Source organism: Bos indicus x Bos taurus, chromosome 26 (assembly GCF_003369695.1).
Source record: "Bos indicus x Bos taurus breed Angus x Brahman F1 hybrid chromosome 26, Bos_hybrid_MaternalHap_v2.0, whole genome shotgun sequence".
NCBI classification, from domain to species: Eukaryota; Metazoa; Chordata; class Mammalia; order Artiodactyla; family Bovidae; genus Bos; species Bos indicus x Bos taurus.
The window spans coordinates 42,764,615-42,789,412 of NC_040101.1; the positions used below are offsets into that span (position 1 = coordinate 42,764,615).

Genomic DNA, 24,798 nt, shown 5'->3' on the forward strand with positions numbered 1-24,798 from the left:
TACCACTTGGCTATGATCAGTTATCTATAGATTTCTATTCCATATCTAGACATCTACAGGGTGAGAGTTAGGTTTCCTTATATAGGCCCTCATAGCATTAGAGCCACCTCAGTCCAATGGCCTCCTTGTTTAACAGAAATAAAATTTACTTCCAAAGATTTTTCTATTGGAGATTTTGAATTTGAGAGGCAGCAGTTTTCAGGAAAGAAACAGTTTTGTACTGATCATGCTCTGGATTGCCTGTGGAACCTGAAGAACCAACCCACTGGAAAAGACCCTGATGCTGGGAAAAATTGAAGGCAGGAGGAGAAGGGTACAACAGAGGACGAGATGGTTGGATTACCTCCCCAACTCAGTGGGTGTGAGTCTGTGCAAACTCTGGGGGATGTGAAGGACAGGGAAGCCTGGTGTGCTGCAGTCCATGGGGTCATAGAGAGTAGGACATGACTTAGCTACTCAACAACACAGAGCATTGTAATATGTAAATGAAATAGTTTAAGTAAACTCATTTAGTAAATAATCCAAGTAAAAAGATGCTCCAGAAGTGCTAGCTCTGTTCCGTTTGATAACACACATGGCAAAGGCTTGGCCAACTAGAAACTAGCTTTCCAGAAAACTCCATCAGACACATCCTTTCATCTGCATTTCACAGAAGAAAAGCTGGTATATGGTATAAATATTAAGTTTATAAACTTCAAACCCAACTTCATGCATTCTAAACTTGTATAATTACCAAGAGAAAGAGAAAGGGAGAGAGGGAGAAAGAGAAAGAAAGGGAGAGAGTAAAAGAGAATTTTTGTTTACCATGGAATCTTTAGCACTTAGAATTACCTGGCACAATGAAGGCACTCAATAAATATCTGTTGAATGAATGCTGCTGCTGCTGCTAAGTCACTTCAGTCGTGTCCGACTCTGTGTGACCCCATAGACGTCAGCCCACCAGGCTCTCCTGCCCCTGGGATTCTCCAGGCAAGAACACTGGAGTGGGTTGCCATTTCCTTCTCCAATGCATGAAAGTGAAAAAGTGAAAGTGAAGTCACTCAGTCGTGTCCGACTTAGTGACCCCATGGACTGCAGCCTACCAGGCTCCTTCATCCATGGGATTTTCCAGGCAAGAGTGCTGGAGTGGGGTGCCATTGCCTTCTCCAGTTGAATGAATAAGGACCCAGAAATCCTTAAGGAGCTTCTTTCTTTTTTGAACTTTCTACTTTGTATTGTTGTATGGCTGATTAATAATGTTGTGATAGTTTTGGGTGAATGTGAAGAGAGTCAGCCATACATATATATGTATCCAATCTCCTCAAACCCCTCTCCAGTCCAGGCTGCCATATCAAGTTGAGCAGAGTTCCATATGTTATACAATAGGTCCTTGTTGGTTATCCATTTTAAATACATCAGTATGTACATGACAATCCCAAACTCCCTAACTATCCCTTCCCCCCAGCAATCATAAGTTTGTTTCCTAAGAAAGAGCATTCTTTATTAGGAGTTCAGTGATGCTGTAAGTCAGAAAAGGAGGCAAACTTATTTTACCAAGCTTTTCAGTGAAAGATGTTGCAAGTAAAATACTTAACTGGAGATTTCTCTGAGTTTCTCTGAAATGTTCTGTTTAATCAGCAACTTAGAAGTATTCAAAAATTCATTAGTATTTATTTTTTGGTTACTATATGCAAAACATCAAGATATAGAGTCACTTTTCTCAAGGAACTCAGATTCTAACAGGAAGATAGAGAACATCAGGCCTCATTGAAAGAATGAACAAGCATGAACTAAAATTGAAGCTGTGATACAGTAGAATAAGGAATTCCCTCTTAGGGAGAGGCACAGGGAGTTCTGTGAAGGGGAAATTTTACTGTATTTGAGTCAAACCTTAAAGTGGGAGTTAACTCATTACAAGTGGGAGTGACTAAACTGATAAAGAAGACTAGAAGGGGGATGGTTATGAAGGGAGAAATTCTAGGCATAAGACAAGACATGGGATTTTGAAGGGAGAGGTCCCAGAGAAGACACAATATGTTAGAAAAGTAGAGAGGACAGGTGATAACTTTTACCAAGTTCACTGCAGATTTTGTACTTGAATGCCCTTCAGAGTCACTTGGGAAATATAAAGAGTAAAATTCCTTATAAATTGTTTCTTGAATGTGAGTCTGAGACTGAATTGAAAGAGACTAGATTTTATCTGGGAAAAATAGGCAAAGGGTATTAAAAAATAGTTCCTTAAATGGGAATGGTGCCCCCATATTTGTAGCCTAAACCAAAGACTAATGGCAGAAGAATTTCTGGCCAGACGATGGATGTCATCTGACTACGCCTGCAGACTGCTCTCAAGGGTCTAGAATGTGGCAAACTAAAGCCAGTCTTTGAGATAAGCTATTTAACTGCAGAGAAAATGTTCACTCATTACTTTGGATGTTAAATCTTTCTCAATTAGATTACATATTTCCTTACTTGATTAAACATAGAACTCTAAGAATAATTTAATTGCTTTAATGACTCAGGGGTCATCATTATGGACATTAATTATTATGCCAGGTTGTACAGAGTGAGACCTTTGGAACTTAGACTGTGTCAGACTTCTTGCCTCTGTATTCATGGTATTACCATCACATTAAAGTTTTTTTTTTTTTTAATTATTGCTCGTTCCTTTCTCTCCTTTCTGCTGCCAATGCTTGGTATGAAGCAGAAGTTCATTTCTAACCTTCCAGTGGTCAGAGTGGGAGCTTTTCTCTGATATAAAGCAAAGGGTCTTTGTATTTCAGGGGCCCTGGTGGAGATAAAAGATGTTCTGTTTAATGCAGTTTATAATGAAACTATTAATTGGTGGGTCTTCTGTAAGACTTGAGTTTTAGCCTCAGCCTTTTCCCTAGTTGCTATTAACTGTTTGGCATCACTTAACCTTCTTCAGACTAATTTCTACATTAAAAATAGAAATTTGAAGACATGTACTCTATAGTCCCATAATGATGGATGCAGCAGGGACTCAGGAGTCAGACAGTATTTGCAATTTCTTTTTTCCTTTTTCCCCCTGCATTTTTTTTTTTTAATTGGTGGGTAATTGCTTTACAATGTCATGTTGGTTTCTGCCATCAACAATGTGAATCAGCCATAAGTATACATGTGTCTCCTCCCTCTTGAGCTTCCCTCCCAGCCCCCACCGCATCCCAGCCCTGTATTTACAATTTCTTCCGTGCTAGCTTGACAAGTTACTTGGATAAGTTAGCTCATCTGTATGCTTCCTTCTGTTCCCTTTTCCATTTTGGTGGATGATAACACTGTTTTCACTGTGGAGTGTGGGTAGGCTAAATGCGGAAAGTTCTCACAGTGCCTACAACCCAGGGGAGAATACTTGTTAGTTCCAGTTCCCCTTCTTCCACTGGAATATTTCAGCAAAGTTGAGTGCCTGAAAGATGAGAATTCCCCAAGCTATTGAAAGTCTCTAAGTGTCATTAGCCAAATAGGCCACTGGATGTCACACTTGATCTAAGCTACTCTACCTACCTTGTCCAGTGCACTCTGGCTCTGGACAGTCTTGGGCTTTTAGAGCTCAAGTGGAGTTTGTCTGACAGCCAGGAAAAAGTGGACCTTAGTGATCTTAGAATCAGAGTTTGAAAACTGAAATTTGCTTTGCATGTGTTTCATTTTGTGAAGTTTTAATGGAACATAGATGCACTCAGGCAGAGGGTGCCTTGTTCTAATCTGTAGAGCCCTACCTGGGCCTTTGATTCATCTGGGTTACCCACCTGGTTCCTCAAGGCAATGGGGTGTAGAGCGCCTGATCTCATTTTACAGAGGAGGAGACTGACCACCCAGACACCTTACATGGTTTGACCGAGGACATGGGTTGAATTGGTGGTAAATCAGGCCGCTTGCCTTCCTGATTGGTCCCTGATGTTTAGCCAGGTATCCTAGATTCCATCAAGATTATGCACCTTTAGAAACTTTCCACTGTACAAAAGCAGCTGAGAGGGCTCATTATCTGACGCTCTCTCCTAAGCTCTGTTCAGCCACAAGCCTCAGAATATTTTGACTTTCACCGCAGCACTAGATGGGCAGTTTTATCTCATGAATGTTTTATCTCATGAACTTGGCTGGGGGGTTGGGACGGTGCTTGGACATTGGAACATGTTTCCCAAAGCACTTAGCAGAGAGACATTAGGCTAACAATAAAGTCCACAACCTCTAACAGGAAATCAGTAAGACAAACCAAGGGTCATGATTTATACTGACTCTTATCAGAAAAAACATGCCAACAGAGCTCACTCTGAGGATTAATAAGTTATAATGTAACCGTGCACAACTACACAGGAGTTTAAATTTTCATAACTACCAGACAGAGGATAAACACTAACATTGCTCACACTCTACCCACCACGTTTGGAAAAACCAGATCAGGGAGGGTAATTATCTTGCAAATTTAGATTTCCCTGGTTGTGTTCTCTTTAGAATAGAAGAAGGTTCTTTCTGGGACAGGGTCAGCTGAATCGTAGGCCTATAGGAATTAACAAGAGTAAATCAGGCTTCCATTGAGAACATTTTACTGCCTAGGTCAGGGGTCCCCAGCCTCTGGGATCTAGTGCCTGGCGATCTGAGGTGGAACTGATGTAATAATAACAGAAATAAAGTGCACAACAAGTGTAATGTACTTGAATCATCCTGACACCATCCTCCTGCCATCCCCCGGCCCATGGAAAAATGGTCTTCCATGAAACCAGTCCCCAGTGCCAAAAAGGTTGAGAATCACTGGCTTAGAGCACTTGTTGGGATATTCTGCACATTTTGGGAAGGCTGTGATCCCTTCCCTGGCAGCCAGGAGTGTGGAGAGTGAAGCAAGCCTTTCTCTTTAGTTGATAAGGATTTTGAAGGTTCTAAAAGGGAGCTTGCTGGCAGTCTCTTTAAAGTCTAATTTGAAGAACTCTTATGTCAGTGATCAGAAATTGTAGCGCAGTCTGTTAAAAGAGGAACAAATGTTAAAGAGCATGAAGTCTAACCATTTTTACATTGTACAACCAAAAACAGGTCCAGAGGAGAGAGAGGCCCTGGGTTCCACAGTGATTTAGCTGAGCCAATACTTTTTTCCTTTCTTTTTCCTTTTGTCAATACTTTCTTGTACTCATATCATCAGAATTCTCATCTCTTGATTTCTCAAATTACCCTGATGCTTGTACTATTCCATACTCATTTTTCAATATTGAGGTCTTATGGACATAAAACCTATACAAATATACATAATAAACTATACAAAATAAAACTATACAATTTGGCAACTTACTCCAGTCTTCTTGCCTGGAGAATCCCATGGACAGAGAAGAGGGGTGGGCTACAGTTCATAGGGTCACAAAGAGTCAGGCATGACTGAGCACGCATGCATGACATATATATACTCACTAAGTTGTCATTGCTGTCTGGATGATGAACATATTCATCACACTCCAAAAGTTTCTGACTGCTGCCTGGTAATCCATCCTTCCTTCTCTCCCCACCTCCCACCCCAGGCAAACACTGACATGTTTTCTCTCACTATAGAAGAGTGTGCATATTCTAGAATTTTATATAAATGAATTTCTTTTGTCTGAGTTCTTTCACTTAGCATACTTACTTTGAGCTTCAGTCATGTTGTAGGGTGTATCAGTTGTTCATTCTGTTTATTGCTGAGCAACAGACATTACTTTGTCAACAAAGGTCCATCTAGTCAAGGCTATGGTTTTTCCCATGGCCATGTATGGATGTGAGAGTTGGACTATAAAGAAAGCTGAGCACCAAAGAACTGATGCTTTTGAACTGTGGTGCTGGAGAAGACTCTTGAGAGTCCCTTGAGCTGTAAGGAGATCCAACCAGTCCATCCTAAAGGAGATCAGTCCTGGGTGTTCATTGGAAGGACTGATTTTGAAGCTGAAACTCCAATACTTTGGCCACCTGATGCGAAGGGCTGACTCATTTGAAAAGACCCTGATGCTGGGAAAGATTGAAGGCGGGAGGAGAAGGGGATGACAGGATGAGATGGTTGGATGGCATCACCGACTTGATGGACATGGGTTTGGATGGACTCCAGGAGTTGGTGATGGACAGGGAGGCCTGGAGTGTTGTGGTTCATGGAGTCGCAAAGAGTTGGACACGACTGAGCGACTGAACTGAACATTCATCTGCTGATGGACCTCTAGACTTTTTCCAATTGTTGTTGCAAATAAAGCTTCTGTGAATGTTCACGTACAGGTCTTTGTATGTGCATGCCTGCCTGTGTGCTCAGTTGCTTCAGTCATGTCCGACTCTGTGAAACCCTATTGACTGTAGCCTGCCAGGCTCCTCTGTCCAGGCAAGAATACTGGAATGGGTTACCATGCCCTACTCCAGGGAATCTTCCCGATCCAGGGATTGAACCCACATCTCTTAAGTCTCCTGCATTGGCAGGCAGGTTCTTTGCCACCAGCGCCACCTGGGAAGCCCTGGTCTTTGGATGCATCTATACTTTTGACTGAGTGACTGAACTGAACTGATACTTTTGATTGGATCAAGACTCAGTAAAAGAATGGCTAGATAATAGAATAGGTATGTATTTTTTCAGATGAAGCTTAACTGAGTTACATTTGCTCTATAACACACAGTACATATTTAAATTACACAATTTGATGTTATGACACATTTATACACCTGTGAAAACATTACCATATTCATACTAGTAAACATATTCATCAGAAATGTTTCCTCAGGATCCTTAACTGTCACTCTGCCCTTCTCAGCCTCAAGCTTAGGCAACCACTGTTTTTTCTTAGTACAGGTTAGCTTGTGTTTTCTAGACTTTTAGAAAATGTAGTCATACAGTATGAGTTATTTGACGTTTATTTTCTTTCACCCAGCCTAGTTATTTTAGAAGTCGTCCATGCTGCAGAATATCAATACTTCATTTCCTTTTCTTAAAGAGTAATATTATATTATATGGATGTATTTTTGTTTATTACAGATAAAGCTGGTAGGAACAGTCATGTATAAGCTAATACTTTGGCCACAACTCATTGGAAAAGACCCTGATGCTGGGAAAGATTGAAGGCAAAGGGAGAATGGGGCCACAGAGGATGAGAAGATTACAGAGCATCACTGACTGACTTGACATGAATTTGAGCAAACTCTGAGAGATTGTGGAAGACAGAGGAGCCTGGTGTACTGCAGTCCATGGGGTCACAAAGACTCAGACATGACTTAGTGACTGAACAATGAAATTCTTAGATTTTTCTTGGGCTGGATCATATAGTGCATGTACATTTAACTTTCTAAGGTGGAGTTTTCCAGAGTGATTGAATCATTTTACCTTCCAAATGTAGTGTGTAAGAGTTCTGGTTCTTCCACATTCTTGCCAATGATTGATTGGTAGGTCTATCTCTTTAAGTTTTGGTTACTCTAATAAATGTATAGGGACATTTCCTATGGTGTTAATTTGCATTTCCCTTAGGACTAATAATGTTGAACATCTTTTTATGTATTTATTTGCCACTTCACTAAAGTGTCCAGCCACATCTTTTGCCCATTTTTTTATTAGGCTGTTTGTTTTCTTAGTGTTAAGTTTTGAGAGTTCTTTACATAGACTGTGGTGTTGAAGAAGACTCTTGAGAGTCCCTTGGACTGCAAGGAGATCCAATCAGTCTATCCTAAAGGAAATCAGTCCTGAATATTCACTGGAAGGACTGAAGCTGAAGCTGAAATGCTAATATTTTGGTCACCTGATGCAAAAAACTAACTCATTTGAAAAGTCCCTGATGCTGGGAAAGATTGAAGGCAGGAGGAGAAGGGGATGACAGAGGATGAGATGGCTGAATGACACACTGATTCAATGGACATGAGTTTGAGTAAACTCCAGGAGTTGGTGGTGGACAGGAAGGCCTGGTGTGCTGCAGTCCATGGGTTCACAAAGAGTCAGACACGACTGAGCAACTGAACTTACAGCCTGGATACATGTCCTTTAGAAGATACATCCTTTGCAAAGATTTTCTCATTATCTGTGCCTTATTTCAGTCTCTATTGAATGCCAGAAGTTCTAAATTTTGATGAAGCTCAATTTATCAGTTTGTCTTTGTATGGACTATGCTTTTGATATATCTAAATAATCTTTGAGGGTCACAAATTTTTCTTTTATTTTTTTATTCTATAAGTTTTATTTTAGGTTTTAAATTTTATTCTATCATTCAATTTGAGTTATTAGTTATGTACAGTGTGAGGTAGGGATCAAAATTTGCTGTTTTACATATAAACGTCCAATTGTTCCATCACAGGGTGTTGAAAAGAGTAGACTTTTTTCACTGACTTGACTTTGAACTTCTGTCAAAAATCAGTTGTGTGTGTGTGTATATATTTGAACTGTTTCACTCCATTGATCTATTTCACTATTCTGATGCCAGTACCACAAGATCTGGGTTACTTTAGCTTTATAATAAGTCTACAAGTCAGGTAGTGTAAGACCTCAAGCTTCATTGTTTTCAACGATGTGCTAGCATATTATATTTGCATTCTATATAAATTTTGGAATCACCTTGTCAATATCTAAAGTATCTTCTGGGATTGAGATTTTGATTGGGACTATATTGAAACTATAGCTCAGTTTGGGGAGAACTGACATTTTTAGCAACATTGAGTCTTCTGACTCATGAACATGGTGTATCTATCCACTCATTTAGACTTCCTTTAACTTTTTTTTACTTTGTTTAATCTCAGAAGTGTTCTGTAGTTTTCACTGTATAGGCCTCACATCTTTTGTCAAATTTAAATCTTTGTATTTCACATTTTTTGATGATGTTGCAAATTGTATTTCTTTTTAAATTTCAACTTTGGATTCTTTGTTGCTAGTACATAGAAATATAATTGATTTTTGTACTGATCTTTTATCCTGCAACCTTGCTAACTAAATTATTAGTTCTAGTAGATTTTTTCAGAGTCCTTCAGGTTTTCAGTATAGACTATCATGTTGTCTCTGAATAAAGACAGTGTTACCTCTTCCTTTTCAATCTAGATTTTAAAAATTTCCTTTTCTTATTGCGCTGGCAAGAACCTCCACCACACTGCTGAATAGAAGTGGTAGAACTGGCCATCAATGTTTCTGCTGTTACAGCCTTTTTCCTTTGAGAAGTCCCTGCTGAGGTTGGGGGCATGGGTGTCTATTCAAGCCTGCCTGAACTTGCTTTGCAGCCATTCTTCTCTAAGATCTTATTACCATCTGGTGGGTGCTGCTTGGATGCAGAAGCCAAATTCCCTATATTCTTGGCTTTTCAGATCTCACTGTTCTCTCTCTCCCCATCCCCATCCTCTCTCTTCTCTATGATAGTCTGTACTATGAATCACTGTCTCCTACTCTTTCACTTCCTGTAAATTCTTTGAATTGATAAAGCTTTTGAAAAAACACAGTCAGATATCCTTGCATGGAATCTCCAATGTTTGGCCAGATACCTTTACTGAAGCAATGTAGACAAATGGACCTGCTGAGAAAGGCAGACAATACAGTGAGAGCAGAAGTGAGTTAATGTCATCCCTTCTTTTCCTTTTTTTCCCCTCTTTCCCTTTCTCCCTTTCCTCCATCTTTCACTCTCTCCCTCCATCCATCCCTCCCTTCCTTTCTTCTTTCTATTCAACCAGCAATTCTGAGCACCTCCTGTCAGGTACAGCCAACCTCCTTAGCTTTAATCCTCTGCAGTAGTGGGCAAATGCTCCTGCATATGGACAACAGCAGAGTGATTCACAAATCCAAAAACGGAGTTGGGTTCTCTGATTTTTCTAACAGCTTCAGTGACTCTCAGATAATAAGCACAATTTACATTCATTCTAACTTGATAACTTTTCACTGTTTTATTATTATCTATTTCTTCCCAAGGAATTATCCTGGAGCTTAGCAACTCAGAAAAGACTTATTATCTCCTATAAGGGATCCAGGGATCCAGTTGCAGTTTAGCTGGGTCCTCTGCTTCAGAATCTCTCATGATCTGCCATTAACCGTGTTAGCCTGGGCTATGGTTCTGTCAAGGCTCTGCTGGGGAAGAATCTGCTTCTGAGTCCAGTCATGTGGTTCTTTGCCTGATTCAGGTCCTCACAGGCTGTCCCTTGCCATATGGCCCTTTCTATAGCACAGTTCACAACATGGCAGTTGGCGTCACCAGAATGAGCAAACGAGATAAACTAGCAAGATGTCAGTAAATGGAAATTGTAATCTTTTATAACCTTATCTCAAAAGTGCTATTCTATATTCTCTTCATTAGAAGTGAGTCACTTGGTCCACCTTGTGCTCAAGGAGAAGAGATTATCTAATGGTGTAAATACCAGGAGGTGAGACCAGTGGAACCATCCCTACCATAACTATACTTTGAATGGAGGCCAATATCTCAAGAAATTGAGGTCAATTGGCAGTTCCTTTTTGTTTGGTGAAGGGGAAGGAGCCAAGATTTATATGCATCTACCTTGTGTCAAGCCCAGTGTTGAATGATCTTATGTGCCTTACTTATTTCACTCCCACATCTTTCCTGTGATATATTTGTGGCAGATGTATTGAGGCTTTCCCTCAATATTCATTCTTCCATTCTTTCCTGTTGTTGTTCCCTCGCTAAATCATGTCTAACTCTTTGCAACCCCATGGACTGCAAAATTTCTGATGGTTGCCCAGGTGAAGACTACATTTCCCACTCATTTTCTGCAGCTAGGGATGGCCATGGGCCTAAGTTCCAGTTGATGGGTTGGAAGCTGTAGTGTTGTGTGGCAGCTTCCAATAAACCCATTTTGGGACAGCTAGTAGGTATCCTTTCCTCTTCTTTGTCCTTCCTCTACCCTCCTATTTGGAATGCCTAAAGTACTCTTGCCTGGAAAATCCCATGGATGGAGGAGCCTGGTGGGCTGCAGTCCATGGGGTCGCCAAGAGTCAGACATGACTGAGTGACTTCACTTTCAGTTTTCTCTTTCATGCACTGGAGAAGGAAATGGCAACCCACTCCAGTGTTCTTGCCTGGAGAATTCCAGGGATGGGGGAGCCTGGTGGGCTGCTGTCCATGGGGTCGCACAGAGTCGGACACGACTGAAGCGACTTAGCAGCAGCAATGCCATAATTTTAGGTCATGAGATTGACACCATGCAGGTAAAACAACTAGAAGAGAGACCTTCTGTTTATGAGATTGCTGCTGCTAAGTCACTTCAGTCGTGTCCGACTCTGTGCAACCTCATAGATGGCAGCCCACCAGGCTCCCCCGTCCCTGGGATTCTCCAGACAAGAACACTGGAGTGGGTGGCCATTTCCTTCTCCAATGCACAAAAGTGAAAAGTGAAAGTGAAGTCGCTCAGTCTAATCTGACTCTTTGCGACCCCATGGACTGCAGCCAACCAGGCTCCTCCGTCCATGGGATTTTCCAGGCAAGAGTACTGGAGTGGGGTGCCGTTGCCTTCTCCGGTTTATGGCATTGGGAAGCACAATATCAGCATTGTATTGCCTTTTGGGACTTTAGAGGAGGGACAGTAAATTGCTATCTTATTTAAACTGCTATTTTTGAGTACTGTCAAAATGTCTGGTTTTCGTTTAGCACAGGGTTGGCAAACTTTTTGTAAAGGGCCAGATAGTAAAGTCTTTAGTCTGTGTGGGCCATCTATGGTCCTTGTCACAAATTCTCCCTTTCTTTTTTCAAAACAAATGTTTAAAATGTAAAAATAGTTCAGTCCTTTAAACAACAGGAACCATCCACAGCTCAAGGCCCAACAAAACACAGGCAGCTGGATTTGGCCTCCAGGGATGGTGTGCTGACCTCTCTGCTCTTGTCTTTTAAGGGAACAGTAGGAACCCCAGGCTCCACTTACCTTCTGGAGCCATGTTTTCTCATTAGTTTTTGTTTCTGAGTATTCTTGTTTTCTTTATTGATTGGAAAATAATGCATTCAATCATTAAAGTTACATTTAATCCCAGAAGTTGCACCAGAAGAAACTTTTATAAAAGATGTGAATGCAAAGAAGTCACCAAAGGGACATTGCAGCTATGGATCATTAATATTTAGGTATTTACTCAAAGGGGGAAATTTTTAATTTTCAGGAAAGGAAAACGAATCAGCAACACATGTTGAATGAATGAATTCAACATGTGAATGAATTCAACATGAATGAATGAATGAATTCAACACAAAATGAATCAGCAACACCAAACTTTATAATGGTACTTGAAAATTTAATTAAAATCATTTTACCATCCTGGAATTACATAATCATTACAATATCACATTATTGATTATCTTATGAGATTCATGCTTCTGTAGTGCACATTATATCTTCCAAACCAATGATTACTTTCCCGATGAATGAATGTTGTAATTTTACTCAGTATATTTAGATAGATCACAGAGTTTTATAAAACATTGTACACAAAGTACAAAAATAAGTGCCTTATGCACACTCTTTAATACTGTTTTCGTTTCTTTGGTACCTCAGCTAACTAACTTCACATAAATAATGTCAATAATAACAAGAAGGAAAAGAAGCAAGAAATTGCTTAACATCTAGAAACTAGAGATGCATTTTGCAGACATCATGCTTTTTATCAAGAGAAGAGATAATATCTGGCTATATTGTAGTCAGAAAAGTAGAAAAAAAAAAGAACTCATGAAGAAATAGGGATAAAATGCCAATAATTACATCACATCTTTAAACCACTGATAATAACAAATTGATTTAAACAGACTGATCTTCAGCCTAGGAGCTCAAATATCACTTATGAATTATTACAGAAAATGCAAAGTTTCAAAATTTACGTTTGGAAAAAGTATGTATACTTCATTGTAAATCATCTACTGGAAAGAAATAAAGGTATAGACAAGGCTTGTTAAACATTGTTAAATTTTATAAACACAGGTATATTTAGAAAATAGAAATAGTTAATAACCAAAATGTTCTCAAGTAAATAAAAAGCATGGATCCCTGCTCATTAAGATCATAAGTCGATATGTGAATTTGTCACCTCCATGTTTTAAAGCTCCTCTGGAACTCTAACTACATTTTTTTCTTCTTTGAAAATTTTTGGATAGTCTGTTATGTTTCTCCTGGGGAAAATATTTGAAAACTCATTTTTACTTAAGTAGAAATAACAACAGATCGAGTTAAATTTGTCTTTAAAAAGGCCTACTGTACCAACCTAGTGTTTGGCCGGAAACAAAGTTTAGAGCAGAGTTGATTTATTTTGGGGATTCTGACTAAATGACAAAACCTACCAGCTGATGCACTTAAATATGTGCAATTATATTCATTTTTTTAAACTGCATAATGGATCATTAGGCTGTGTACCCCACTGAGGGAAAAAACTTTTTAAAAAATTTGTATTCACAGTTTCTGGCATAAGAGTAAGTGCATAGTAAAAACAGACTCATCATACATTCTATAAATATTTTTGTGGGCTAATAGCAATAGAGACTAATAACACTCAATATTAGTAAAGAGAATAAAGGAAGTGTGAAAGGCTTTCCTTTTTAACAGGAATTTCTATCTATTAATATTATTTTCCATTACAAATAATAAGATCTTTATATGGGATTATATGAGGATTGGGGATGAAGAGTAGTTGATGAATAACCATAATGGTGAATTAAATGCAAGGGAGTTAGTGTTTGAGCAAATCTGTAAGACACAGAAGGAGGGGAAAAGGCAACATTCCTCTTAATGTGAAGCTTTATATAGGAAATCCTTTCTGTTGGGAGGTGCAGGTAACTTGGTTCAAGAAAGAAAGAAACCAGCAAGTGCTCTAAGACCTTGCTAACGCCCTCCGGATTTTGACAGACCAAGCACATGCCTCTAAGGGCTATTTTTCATCTTTTCTGCTGCACTCTTTGGCCAAGTGGCTGTGAGTTCAGTGAATGAAAGGCAGGACTCAGGACCCAGCACCCAGGGGCAGTGGGAAGCAAGCAAGGGCCAGAATGGGGTCATAGAGACTCAGCTAGACAGACAGTGGATCGAGGGTAACCCTGGAGGAGAAGATGATGCGTTCTTATGTTCACCATGCTCCTACCCCAGTCAGAAAGAAGTGGTCAGGTCTTTTAGTTTAAGCTGTATCTGCTCTAGAGACAACAAAGCCACATTGACAACATCAAGAAAACAAAAAGAGCCATAAAGTGGAGTCACTGTATAATTTGTTGTCTAAACTGAGACACATTTGAGAGTAAGGGGGACAATTGTTTATTTTAATTGTTGATAGTTAATATTTATAATGGGACAACAGATGTAAGCCTACACTGTCCTGGCAAACCAGGAGGTACAGTCACTCCAGAGAGATGCTATTAAACAATGAGTGGCATGGATGCTCTTTGGTCTCTAAGAAATTCCTGCTGGCAGCTTACTTTCTTTAAAGAGCTGTTTCTTGCTATTTCTCCTCCCCTTAGGCAAAGTAACATATGTGAAGAGAGAGTGGGGGCATCTTCTTTTCTTGATTTCTCCCTCAAAATAGGAGAGATGTCCATACGAGAGAGGTAGATGCAGAAGTGTTCTATATTTTATTCCAGGCATTTTTGAATGAATGAAGCCTTCTGGTTTCATATTGTTTTTTACTTCAAGATTGGTTATGAACTTCTCTTCAGTACTAGCTAAAGTATAAGGTATTGTTTTATCTTTCCTAGAAAACTGAGGACAACGGGGGATGTGTAAAGCCTGCTATCTCCCATAAATGAGTCTCTGTGTCCAAGGTATACATTGCTGTCCCTATATACCTGTTCATTCTATATTCTGTATAACATTGCAAGAAAGAGCTGGCTTTTAAAATGTTGGCATTTGAGGGGCAATAGAATATTCTATACCCATTTTTTTATTGAGTAAAAAAAAATTTTAATGTTTTACCCCATAAGTAAAGAGATAGGTATGGGGGGAGTCAGGAAAAAAATCTTATTTTCCTAGTAGTTTCACTCATTATAGCAGGATATGTTTGGCTTTGTTCTAATGTTGGCAAATACAAATATATAGCCTGGTGAATACTTGACATGTGTTATGACTATGTCTTCATTTAACTGAGAGTATTTTTAAGATATTGCTAGAATGAAGTGAAATATCAACATCAGATTTGACAAACTAACAAAACCAGTAGACAACTGTTGCTTGTCAGGTAGGAATGTCTATTGCCTTGTTTCTCTTTCAATAAGTATATTAAAATTCTTAAGTTGTGCTATTAATATTTTCTCTTAAAAGTGTTTATCACAAAGTTCACTTATGGTATCATATTTGAAACTTAGTTTATCTTTAATAGATGTCTTTACAATATATAAAAATGTATCTACAAAATATAAAAAGTATGGATTCTCTAGTTTAAACTGTAGCTATGTTTTCACCTCCTGGAAACTTCTATATGAGTTCAAGGGTGACGGGGATACGTGACTATGGACTTACATTGTTCCCTTTTAGTTGTAAGTTACTTTTGGGAAATCTGGGATAGGGCTGGAGTTGCACAATAATAACAAACTTTATCAAAGTTTGTAGCTTTGAATACAAGACGATTTACTGAAAAATCCTAGCTTTCTTTATTGACCCTTATTCTGCCAAGGCACCCTGGAAAATCTCCCTATCCCCATGAATTCAAATTGTGACCCAGTTGCCCGAGAAAGAACTATAAAATAGTCATTTAAAAATACAGTGAAAAAGAACACAAGTTAAAAATTAACATCAAGGTAATATTTCTGAAAAGCTAATCTATATGATTGGAAGAATATTTTTATTTTTTGAAAAAACTTTTAAGTAAGACAAAGTGATTTCCTGCATATCTGTTATCAATACATAACTATAATTTAATTTCCATCCACCATTAAAAAGTTAAATATCTGTGGTTTGGAAATATGTTCTCATTTGTTAGATATTTTTTGAAGTTGATGTTTTCTTACCATGAGGTAGCTTCCTAGCAGCATTTTGGGTGCTGTCACCCAAATACAGTGTGGTTTGGCATGATACTAGGTTTGGGCAGGGTTGGCTGGGTGTGGATAGTCATCTAGGAAAATTATATTTTGTGTCAGTTAAGGGCAGTTCTAGCTATATTAATGGGGTGGGAGAGAAATTCAACAATTTAAGAAGATGGGCATTTTTACAGAGAAGAATTTACATCTAATTTCACTGCTATTTCATTTCCTCCTAAGAACTATAAGACTGATTTTAATTCTCACTAAGCTATTAATACCCAAATTTAGAAACCCAATTCTAACGTACTAGATGTTTCTAGATAATTGGCTTGGGTATTTTGTTATTATCACTTGGTAGGTTGATTTTAAATTTTTCTGTGAAGATTTTTTTTTCTACTAAGCAATAAATTAAGAAATAGGAAAATATCAATACACAAAGAATGATAGGTATTAGATAAGTGCTAATTTCTGAAGTCCAAAAACAAGAACATGCAAAAAGAAACTTTGGTTCTACATTTGCTTTTTTAAAAAAAATCTCAAGTTTTAAAGTTTCACATTCATCATAGTGGGACTTATTCTACATTATTTAATTTGGGCAAAGGAAATTAAAACATATGGTATGGTGAACACACTGAAACTTTCATGATTTATGTTCTAAATGGGATTCCCTAAATTTTACTAGCATAAAGTTTTAGCAAAAAAATAAAACTATATCTACTCACTTGAATAAAACTATTACTCAGGAAGTAAGTGTCATGAATGCTCGTTTTCCCTTGAGCAAGAATGAGCTGATATTCCAGTGGAAATTTTCTTTATACTTTGGTATTATTGTATATTTATGTTTCTGCTCTTAACCTTTAAAAAAGCAATTATGATTTAATTTGGAATAATAATTTTTTTTCTCATAAAGAGATTCTTGTATTAACTAACTGTTCTTTTTTATTACATTTTAAACTACTCTGGATGGGACCTTCTATTGTACATATACTAGCCATGCAGAGTGACTTTTTCCATTTATTTTCAAAGATTTTAAAGAGCATTAAAACTTTTGTCCTTGGAATTTGAAATGCTTCTTTGGACTGAGTAGAAACTTGCCTGCCTTCACTGTAATTACTCTCCACGACTATGAAAGCAGATCCATGGGGGAGTATAAATTTAAACCTAAGAATTGCTTAAGGAAATATTTTTCACTTTCTTCTATTTAGAATTGCTTTGGCCCAAGAGTTAGTTTGAAGCTAGTATGAATTATAGTCACATCTATACTTCTCATGAGATGAATATATGTAAAAATAAGATCTGGCTATTTGTTTTCATTTATTAGACATTTTTTCCCTTGCATCTTTCTACTTAATGAAAGTGAAATTAAAAAAAAAATTTTTTTAAACAGAGTGGAAATACAAAGAATACAACAGTTCCCAAATTTAGCTGCATACTTGAATCACCTAAGGATATTAAAAAAAAAAAAACAACAACCTACTGATGTCAGGCTCCGACCCCAGGACATTCTGATGTAATTGGTATGAGGTGTGACCTTGGCTTTGGTGGGTTGAAAAGCTCTCCAGGTGTTTCTAATGTGCAGTCAAGTCTGGGAAACACTGTCCTTGGAAATAGGAAAAGTAAAACATAACATTGAAAGCACGAGGCCTTTCAGTGTTTCAGCTGTAGCCTGGAAGCCTTCGATACCTGATCGGAGTTAACAGAACTGGAAGGTTACAGGGACTCGTAATTGTTGTTGGAATTTACCTGATTTTGACTGGAATCTGGACTGATGATTTGGATCATAGAATTCCATTCAAGAGTTAATAAATTTTTCTATGCTTTGGTGTTTATGTTTGCCCTTTAGTCTTGCAGAATTTTACAAAGGCCAAGGGATTTTTGAAATGGAAATTGAGTACTGAATGTCTTTCACCACTAATGAGACTGCAGTGGTTCATAATAGGTATTCTGTGTTTGGACTTTGCTTATTTCTGTTTTGAACAAAAAGCCATCCTTTACAAGTACAAAAAGAAAGCAGCGCCTTCTACTCCTGTCTCCATCCCGGTTTCTGTAGCACTCTCACATCAGATGTTCTAGAGAAGAGGCCCCAAACTCTGGAGATTTTGATAAATAGCACCTTTGCTGAAAATCTGAAGACTCAGCTTCTAATAGTCAGGGATGGACATGAAGTTCTCCTGTGATAATTTTCAAGACCGAAGGACTCAGATATGGTAAAGCAGTCTGATACTTACTGAAAGTAAAAGGAAGAAAAGGCAGTGGATTTCTCAGCAGATTTAGTACAAGTGGGTTAGAGAGTCCATGGCTGAAGGTAAGATGATATAACTGTCTCTGAATGCTGGATGGTGGGCTAGGTGCTGCAAAAACATCAAAGAAATATGAGTAAATCTTCACTCCTCTCTTAGTTTGAAGTGACTTTTCAGCCAATTTGAATAGGGAAAAGTATCATAAATGGTATTCTGTAGATTTGATTTAATTTTTACAATATTGGAGATGAGCAAAATGAGACTGAGAGGAAAATAAATCAATATGAACAAGTAAGGATGTTTAAAATGAGAAAAAGTCATTTCATGTTGGTATGACAATTATCTTCTGGGGATCTTTGGGATTGGTAGGAGTTCTAGGGAAAAAGAGGTGTGGGCTAATGAGTTAACAAACAATGGGCCTGGATTTGTTTTAACAATAGCTGTAACAGATCACATCAATTACCAAGTCCCCAGGGGATGAGAAGATCCTGACCCATAACCAAATGACTGGATGGAATTTTCAGACTGACATGATGCTGATTTCCTTAAACCTTGGACAATCTCTCACAAGCTCCAGGCTGTGAACATGCCCCATGCAGTGGGCAATGGGAAATGGACTTGGGAACGCATCTCCTACCTTCCCTCTGTCTTTTGTGACTGTGTATTAAAGCTGTAAGCCAGGGGCTAACACTCTGAAACTACTTGGCTCCCTTGGTTGGTACTGGTTGCCCAAGTCTGTTTAGCTCCTGAATTCTTGCTGGCTAAAAGGTCTCTCTCTACTTTGTCAAGGTTTGTAAACATGCTCCCCAAACCCTCAGGAACCCTGAAAGAAAAACTTTTGGGGACAATAACTCTTTAGCTATCTGTTAGATAAATGGCTCCTTAACATTGCATTTAGTTAGGAATAAAGTTCTCTTAGCATAATTTTACATTTAGTATAAGCTGTACAGTCTCAGGACAGGCATCACTTGGGACAAGTATTGTGATGAGTGGGGGACTGAGTTAGAGGTTTATTTCTTCTGGACTGAGTTTGTGTGTTTTATTCTTAAGACAAGATGTCTTCAGAAGGTTCCATATCCATCCCCTCGGGCAGTCACTGCAAAAGTGGGGTAGACCTCATACGCTGCATATGCTGCCAAGTCTTGTCCCAGGGTCACCGCTTGCTTGAGCTGGGCTGCAGACACAGATGCAGTTGGGCTGGGGACAGCGTAGCCTGGAGGAGGAGGCAGAGAAAACTTCATGAAGGGGGTTTAGATTTGCTTCCTTTTGGCTTGTTGTATTCTTTTTGAAAGATGACAATTTAGCATGGTTGCTTAAAGCCCAAAATTAATATGTACATTTTAAAAGGTGCCCTCTGAAGACATAATATCTGGACTCATTCATTAGGGAACAGTGTTTCTCAGAGTAGGGTCAACCACCTATGTCAGAATCATTTCACTTTTAGAAAACTAGAAACATTGCGGATAGATCCCAAGAAACAGATACTTCACAGGATGCTGAGATGAGAAAAGCTTGAGGTTCAGAACTTTTTCAGAGGGTCTCAAAACTTATAAAGGAGGGTTGGCAAGGCATGAGGGGTGGGCTCTGTGGGTCCGGTTCTGCTGCACCCCCACCTCACCTAAACAGAATATTAAAAGCCATTGCTGTACTCAGGATTGTAAGGACTGCGTAGACCAGTAGGATAAATATTTAACATTTTAGCACATTTCTATGTAGCAGCATAAAAGCAAATACCTAGTGTGGCCATATTTTGACCTAACTGGACAGGGCCAAAAATACCTAACCCTGCCATCAGTCTGTCTTTGGTATATGTGGAGGCCTTGATGCTCATCCTGTCAGAGAACCAAGGGAGTTGAGTAATAAGGACATAATCATGTACTTTCCTATTACTGCTTTTCTAGCTGATCAGTATTCCCTTTTGAAGAAAAGAGCATAATGGCTGTTATCTACAAGCAATATTTCCCTGTTAATGTTTTAGATCAAAACCTGGTTCTTTCTGAGACGATTCCCCAAATTGTGAAAGATAACAAGAAAAAGGGAAAAGTGTGCTTAAGCAACAAATGGGAACCTGATTTTTTTTTACTTTTTAAAAAGCCCATTGGTTTCTGTGTTGTGGAAGTCTGCCCAACCCCAGACACATTGATTTCTTTCTGGTGGCTTCTCAGGAAGTGGTGGCAGGAAGCTGGCTGGACTCGTTTTTAAAAAATTGAATCCTCTGCCTGGCTTGTGGCCTTGGGGCAGTAATGCTGACTAATGCACGAGTGGAGTTTGGTACATTTTCCATGGATATGAGAAATGTGTTAAGAATTACTTTCATAACTTTGGAAACAGTATTTCTTAAGTAAGTAAGTAAAATGTGTGTGTGTGTGTGTGTGTGTGTGTGTGTGTGTGTGTGTGCGCGCATGGGGCATAGATTTTATCTTTAGGGATTTTGAGTTTTCTTTTTCAATTTGGCTAATTTCTAAAGTGCAAGAGTATTTGTGTTCCAAACAGAGTCTTCCCTTGGAGCCTGTTATTCTTTGCTTGACTTCATAGTGAGTTATAAAATATCATCTCAAATTCTTCGTCATTCCCAAGATGATTCTCCTGCTCTAAATAATTTTTTATTTCTTGTAGGGGCAAATAAAAGTGAGGATAAGAGAAAACGTTTTTGAGTAAAAAGCAAATCCTTTCCAGTGTGAAAGCAAACTTTAAAATTCTTCTTGCAGTGACTCATTTATTTTTACAGTACATGAATTAGATGTCTTTGGGGTACAGCTCTCTGTAAGGCAGGGCTTTAACTTGCTGCAGGTACTGAGAAGCCTGACACGAGTCCCCAGAAGATGGATGAGCCAACACCCTGTTGTGTGGAAAGCGAGCACAAAGCTTATGGCCCCAGCACAGCCCAAGAGAGACCTGGCCCTTGGCAGTGGCTGCCGTTGGCTTGGTAACCTTGAAGACATGCATCACACATCTTCTCCACATTCTACAGAACAAAGCTGGAATTGAGATCATACTTGTGTGTGAAGTGTGATTAGTTTTAGCTTCACTTGCCAGAATGGAAGACATATTGGCAAGTTTTGAGAAATAAAAGGAAATGAGGGCAGGCTCAGGTGTTATGGATGTGAGGCATATAGCAGTTCTCGTACCCACATGGGATCAGTATATAAATTAATCAATTGATAGGAATGTCCTATTTCTAGGTCTAGTCTGATTTGGGCTTATGGGAAGTATGCCAACAGTGACAAGTCAGAATGATATCTTTCTTTGAAAGATACAAACTTTTATTATTAAGAGTGGAGTTGCTCAGACTAACTGCTGAAGGAAAATTTCCAAAAGACATTTCTTGTCTGGTCCTCTTTAATCTCTACAGGATTCATTTTAATTATTAGCATTTGTTGTGGGTACATAATAAATGGGGGAAAGTCTTTTAAATGTGACCCTGAAGGCATGTTGAGCTACAGATAGGCTTTAAGTGATCAGCATATGCCCCAGACCTAAATTATACAACAGATAAAATAGCCTGATTATCCCCTTATTGAAAGGGTCTCTCTCTTTTCTCTCCCTCTCTCTCACATACAGAATTTACTTCAAATAATAAAAAAAAATCTGCTCTACACATTTCTTTCAGAAAGCAAAGTAATAAAAGTAGGACTGAGTAGAACTGAAGATTAGAACTGGGGAGGGAGTCCAAGGATTGCTTCAAAGCTGATGGACCTTGGCCAAGGGCTAATCTTTCCAGTACTTGGTTTCTTCATCTGTACAATGGGCATGATGGTAGAGTCTGTCTCTTGTGGTGGTGTGAGCATTGCTGAGATAGGTGAGTGCCTGGCAAATAGTTAGAGTTCAAATAAATATCAGCTATTCATAGGCAGTTCTAAACTCTCTTACTAAAAGTAAAAACCAAAACAAACCAGAGGCAGAGTGACTGCTTCATTCTCAATCACACAGATGCTGATAGCTGAGCTAAGACTAGGTGTCCCCACCCCTGCCGCCCAGCTCTATTCTCTCGCCTATACATTAATGGCTCACTAATCAGATTTAGAGTACATCACTGACAACTCTGTGAGTCCGTGGTACCCAAGAGGGTCTCCCAAACACTCTCTGTAGGGTGTCATTTCTGGCGCTATTTTTTTCCAAACCTGGAAACGCAGTAGCAGAAGCGGCGGCAGCAGCTGCGGTCTGGGCATCGGCTCCATCAGTGGGGATGCCCAGGGCCTGCAGGGTGTACTCGGCCGCGTATGTCTTTGCTTCATCCACATAGGCACTTAGCTTCGGAGGTGTGAAAGGATGGCTGGAAAGCAGAGTCAGTCAGGGTGCACATTTTATTAATAAATGTGTGCTGCTGAGACAGATGAAAAGCTAAGGCGCTGTATGCTTTTTAAGATAATCGGATAATGGAAATTTGTGTGGGTACTTATCTTTCTTTTTGCTTTTAAACGTTTTAAGTATCTCTGCATGTCGGAATATTTGTGAACTTATTTAGAACATGGGCGGGATGATACTCCTGGAACATACTCGCAACTCATTATAAACCTTTTCTAACATATATGTGAAACATGATGGTTCCTAAAACGTGTAGAAATGCAGGCTCAAGGTAAAATTCTGAAGGTAATAACCACTAACAGAGAGGTTATGTCTTTCGTCCAAGATTTAAATGGCAGACGATGGTGTTATAGGTATAAAATGGTAATTTCATATAGTTCAACCCAAATACTACACAGATAAAAACATGGAAAACAAAACAAAACAAAAAAACATGGGCTATAGTTTTCATTTCTATTCCACTTAGTATCCTCAGTTTTCCATTGGTTAATGAGACTACCCAGTCTTCACTATCTCTGAAATTTAGGGGCTTTGAGATGCTAGTCTCATAGCTGGCACACATATCCCAAATATACATCTCTACATATGCTTTGAATAAAATGGGTCGGTAGTAAGCTTGAATATTTATCTTCTTTAGATAGGGATACATATACACTACATTTACAAGAGACTCTTATTCTAAAATCTAAATGATGAGAAGTTACCCACATGGCAGGATTCTGGCTGGCCAGGGCAGGAATGGTTATTTTGTATAAGAAGAGTTGTCTTTGATCTTGTCCAATGGCAGAGTGAAGTTGATACACAGGTTGTCCCCAGTTATTTTTCTGACAAATTTCTTCCAATATCTACAAGAGTGGGGGAAAAAAAAGTGACTTTTCTTTCAAATGTCACATTTGCATTATTTCTCCAGCTTTCAGGTTTTTAAATTGAATCTTCAGAGTTTAAGCAAATATAAGAAGATATAAAATGCCACTTGGTTTAATGACTCATAAAATTTAAGATGAACTCAATTTGAACTCCATTTAAAATGTTATGTCTATTAATTCATAAAAATTATTTTCACACCATTTATTCTAATATGCTTTTAGTTTAGTCCATTAGCTCTAACTTTTTACCAATACTTTACTTTTACGATTTGATATATTCTTTTTTTTTTTTAATTGATATTCCAGCACTGTGTAGCTTGATTTACTCATTATTACTGTGAATCCTTCTTTTTATAATGGGTTAGGAGAAGGCAATGGCACCCCACTCCAGTACTTTTGCCTATAAAATCCCATGGACGGAGGAGCCTGGTAGGCTGCAGTCCATAGGGTCGCTAGAGTCGGACACGACTGAGCGACTTCACTTTCACTTTTCACTTTCATGCATTGGAGAAGGAAATGGCAACCCACTCCAGTGTTCCTGCCTGGAGAATCCCAGGGACGGGGAAGCCTGGTGGGCTGCCGTCTATGGGGGGTCGCACAGAGTCGGACACGACTGAAGCGACTTAGCAGCAGCAGCAGCAGAGAAAATAACCTAAGGATTTATTCCTATTTCGTGGCATTTGTCATAGGATTTTAACTTTACATTTTCACAAAAATAGAGTTAAAAAGTTTGATGGGTATTTCTTGATGGACATGCATAGATGGGTGTTGATAGTTGCCATGTTTTTGTTTGGCAAAACATCACTTCTGGCTATTTTTACAATGATCTGATTTTTAGAAGCTGCCTTCTGTCGTTACTCCAAACCAAATCTTTCCTAACGGCACATATTTTCTTCATCCTGAAACCATTTTTTTTGTTGGCCCACACGCCCTGATGCTCCCACTGGGCAGCAGATTCAGTAAACTGTGCAACATAAGGCATAAATCTGAAAAAATAACTCCCGGGGTAGAACTGTTCCCTAGACTGAGTCCATGGATCTTATCTCATTCGCTCAAACACTCATCCAGCAGCAATGGCACATTTTCTTGTTTATTAAACTTTTAGGTTGTTTCTATTTCCTCTACTAACTTTTGCTTTTTAGTACTCTTAGCTTTGTAGCATCTTTTTTCATCTACAAAGTGTTCTCTAAGGTTCCAGGGCAATAGCCAGTTACTTGAGCTAGTAGATATTTCGCCTGCTTGTTTATGCCCATCGTGCAGACACGTGTAAAGGATTTTAACTCTAACCCCTGACTTGCAGGGCAGCCCTAGTACCTCTGCTCTTCTTGTTGGAAGTTCATAACCCCTCCAAGAATTTGTCAAGGCTCCATCTAGGCTGGTTGGTGGCGGCATGAGCCTTAATTTCTAAGCCATAGTTGCAGAAATTCAGAGAGATTAATTTTTAAAGCTTTCATTAGTTCATAGAGATGGTTACTGATGGTACTATAAAGCATGACCAATTTCTCACCTGGGTTAATATAAAAGCAGAGA

The 24,798-nt window shown here is 38.9% G+C and overlaps 1 protein-coding gene across 2 annotated transcripts in view; it reads right to left on the reverse strand.

The window, feature by feature from the left end:
• Positions 1-12,141: 12,141 nt before the first annotated feature.
• Positions 12,142-24,798, reverse strand: part of A1CF (APOBEC1 complementation factor) — a 102,682-nt gene continuing 90,025 nt past the window's right edge. For both annotated transcript variants that reach the window (XM_027528669.1, XM_027528667.1), the window contains exons 10-12: positions 23,111-23,247; positions 22,219-22,370; positions 12,142-19,310 (exon numbers count right to left, since the gene is read on the reverse strand). In XM_027528669.1, the coding sequence (XP_027384470.1) occupies positions 19,159-19,310; positions 22,219-22,370; positions 23,111-23,247 (441 nt within the window). In that variant the 3' untranslated portion in view covers positions 12,142-19,158. The remainder of the gene's footprint in view (positions 19,311-22,218; positions 22,371-23,110; positions 23,248-24,798) is intronic.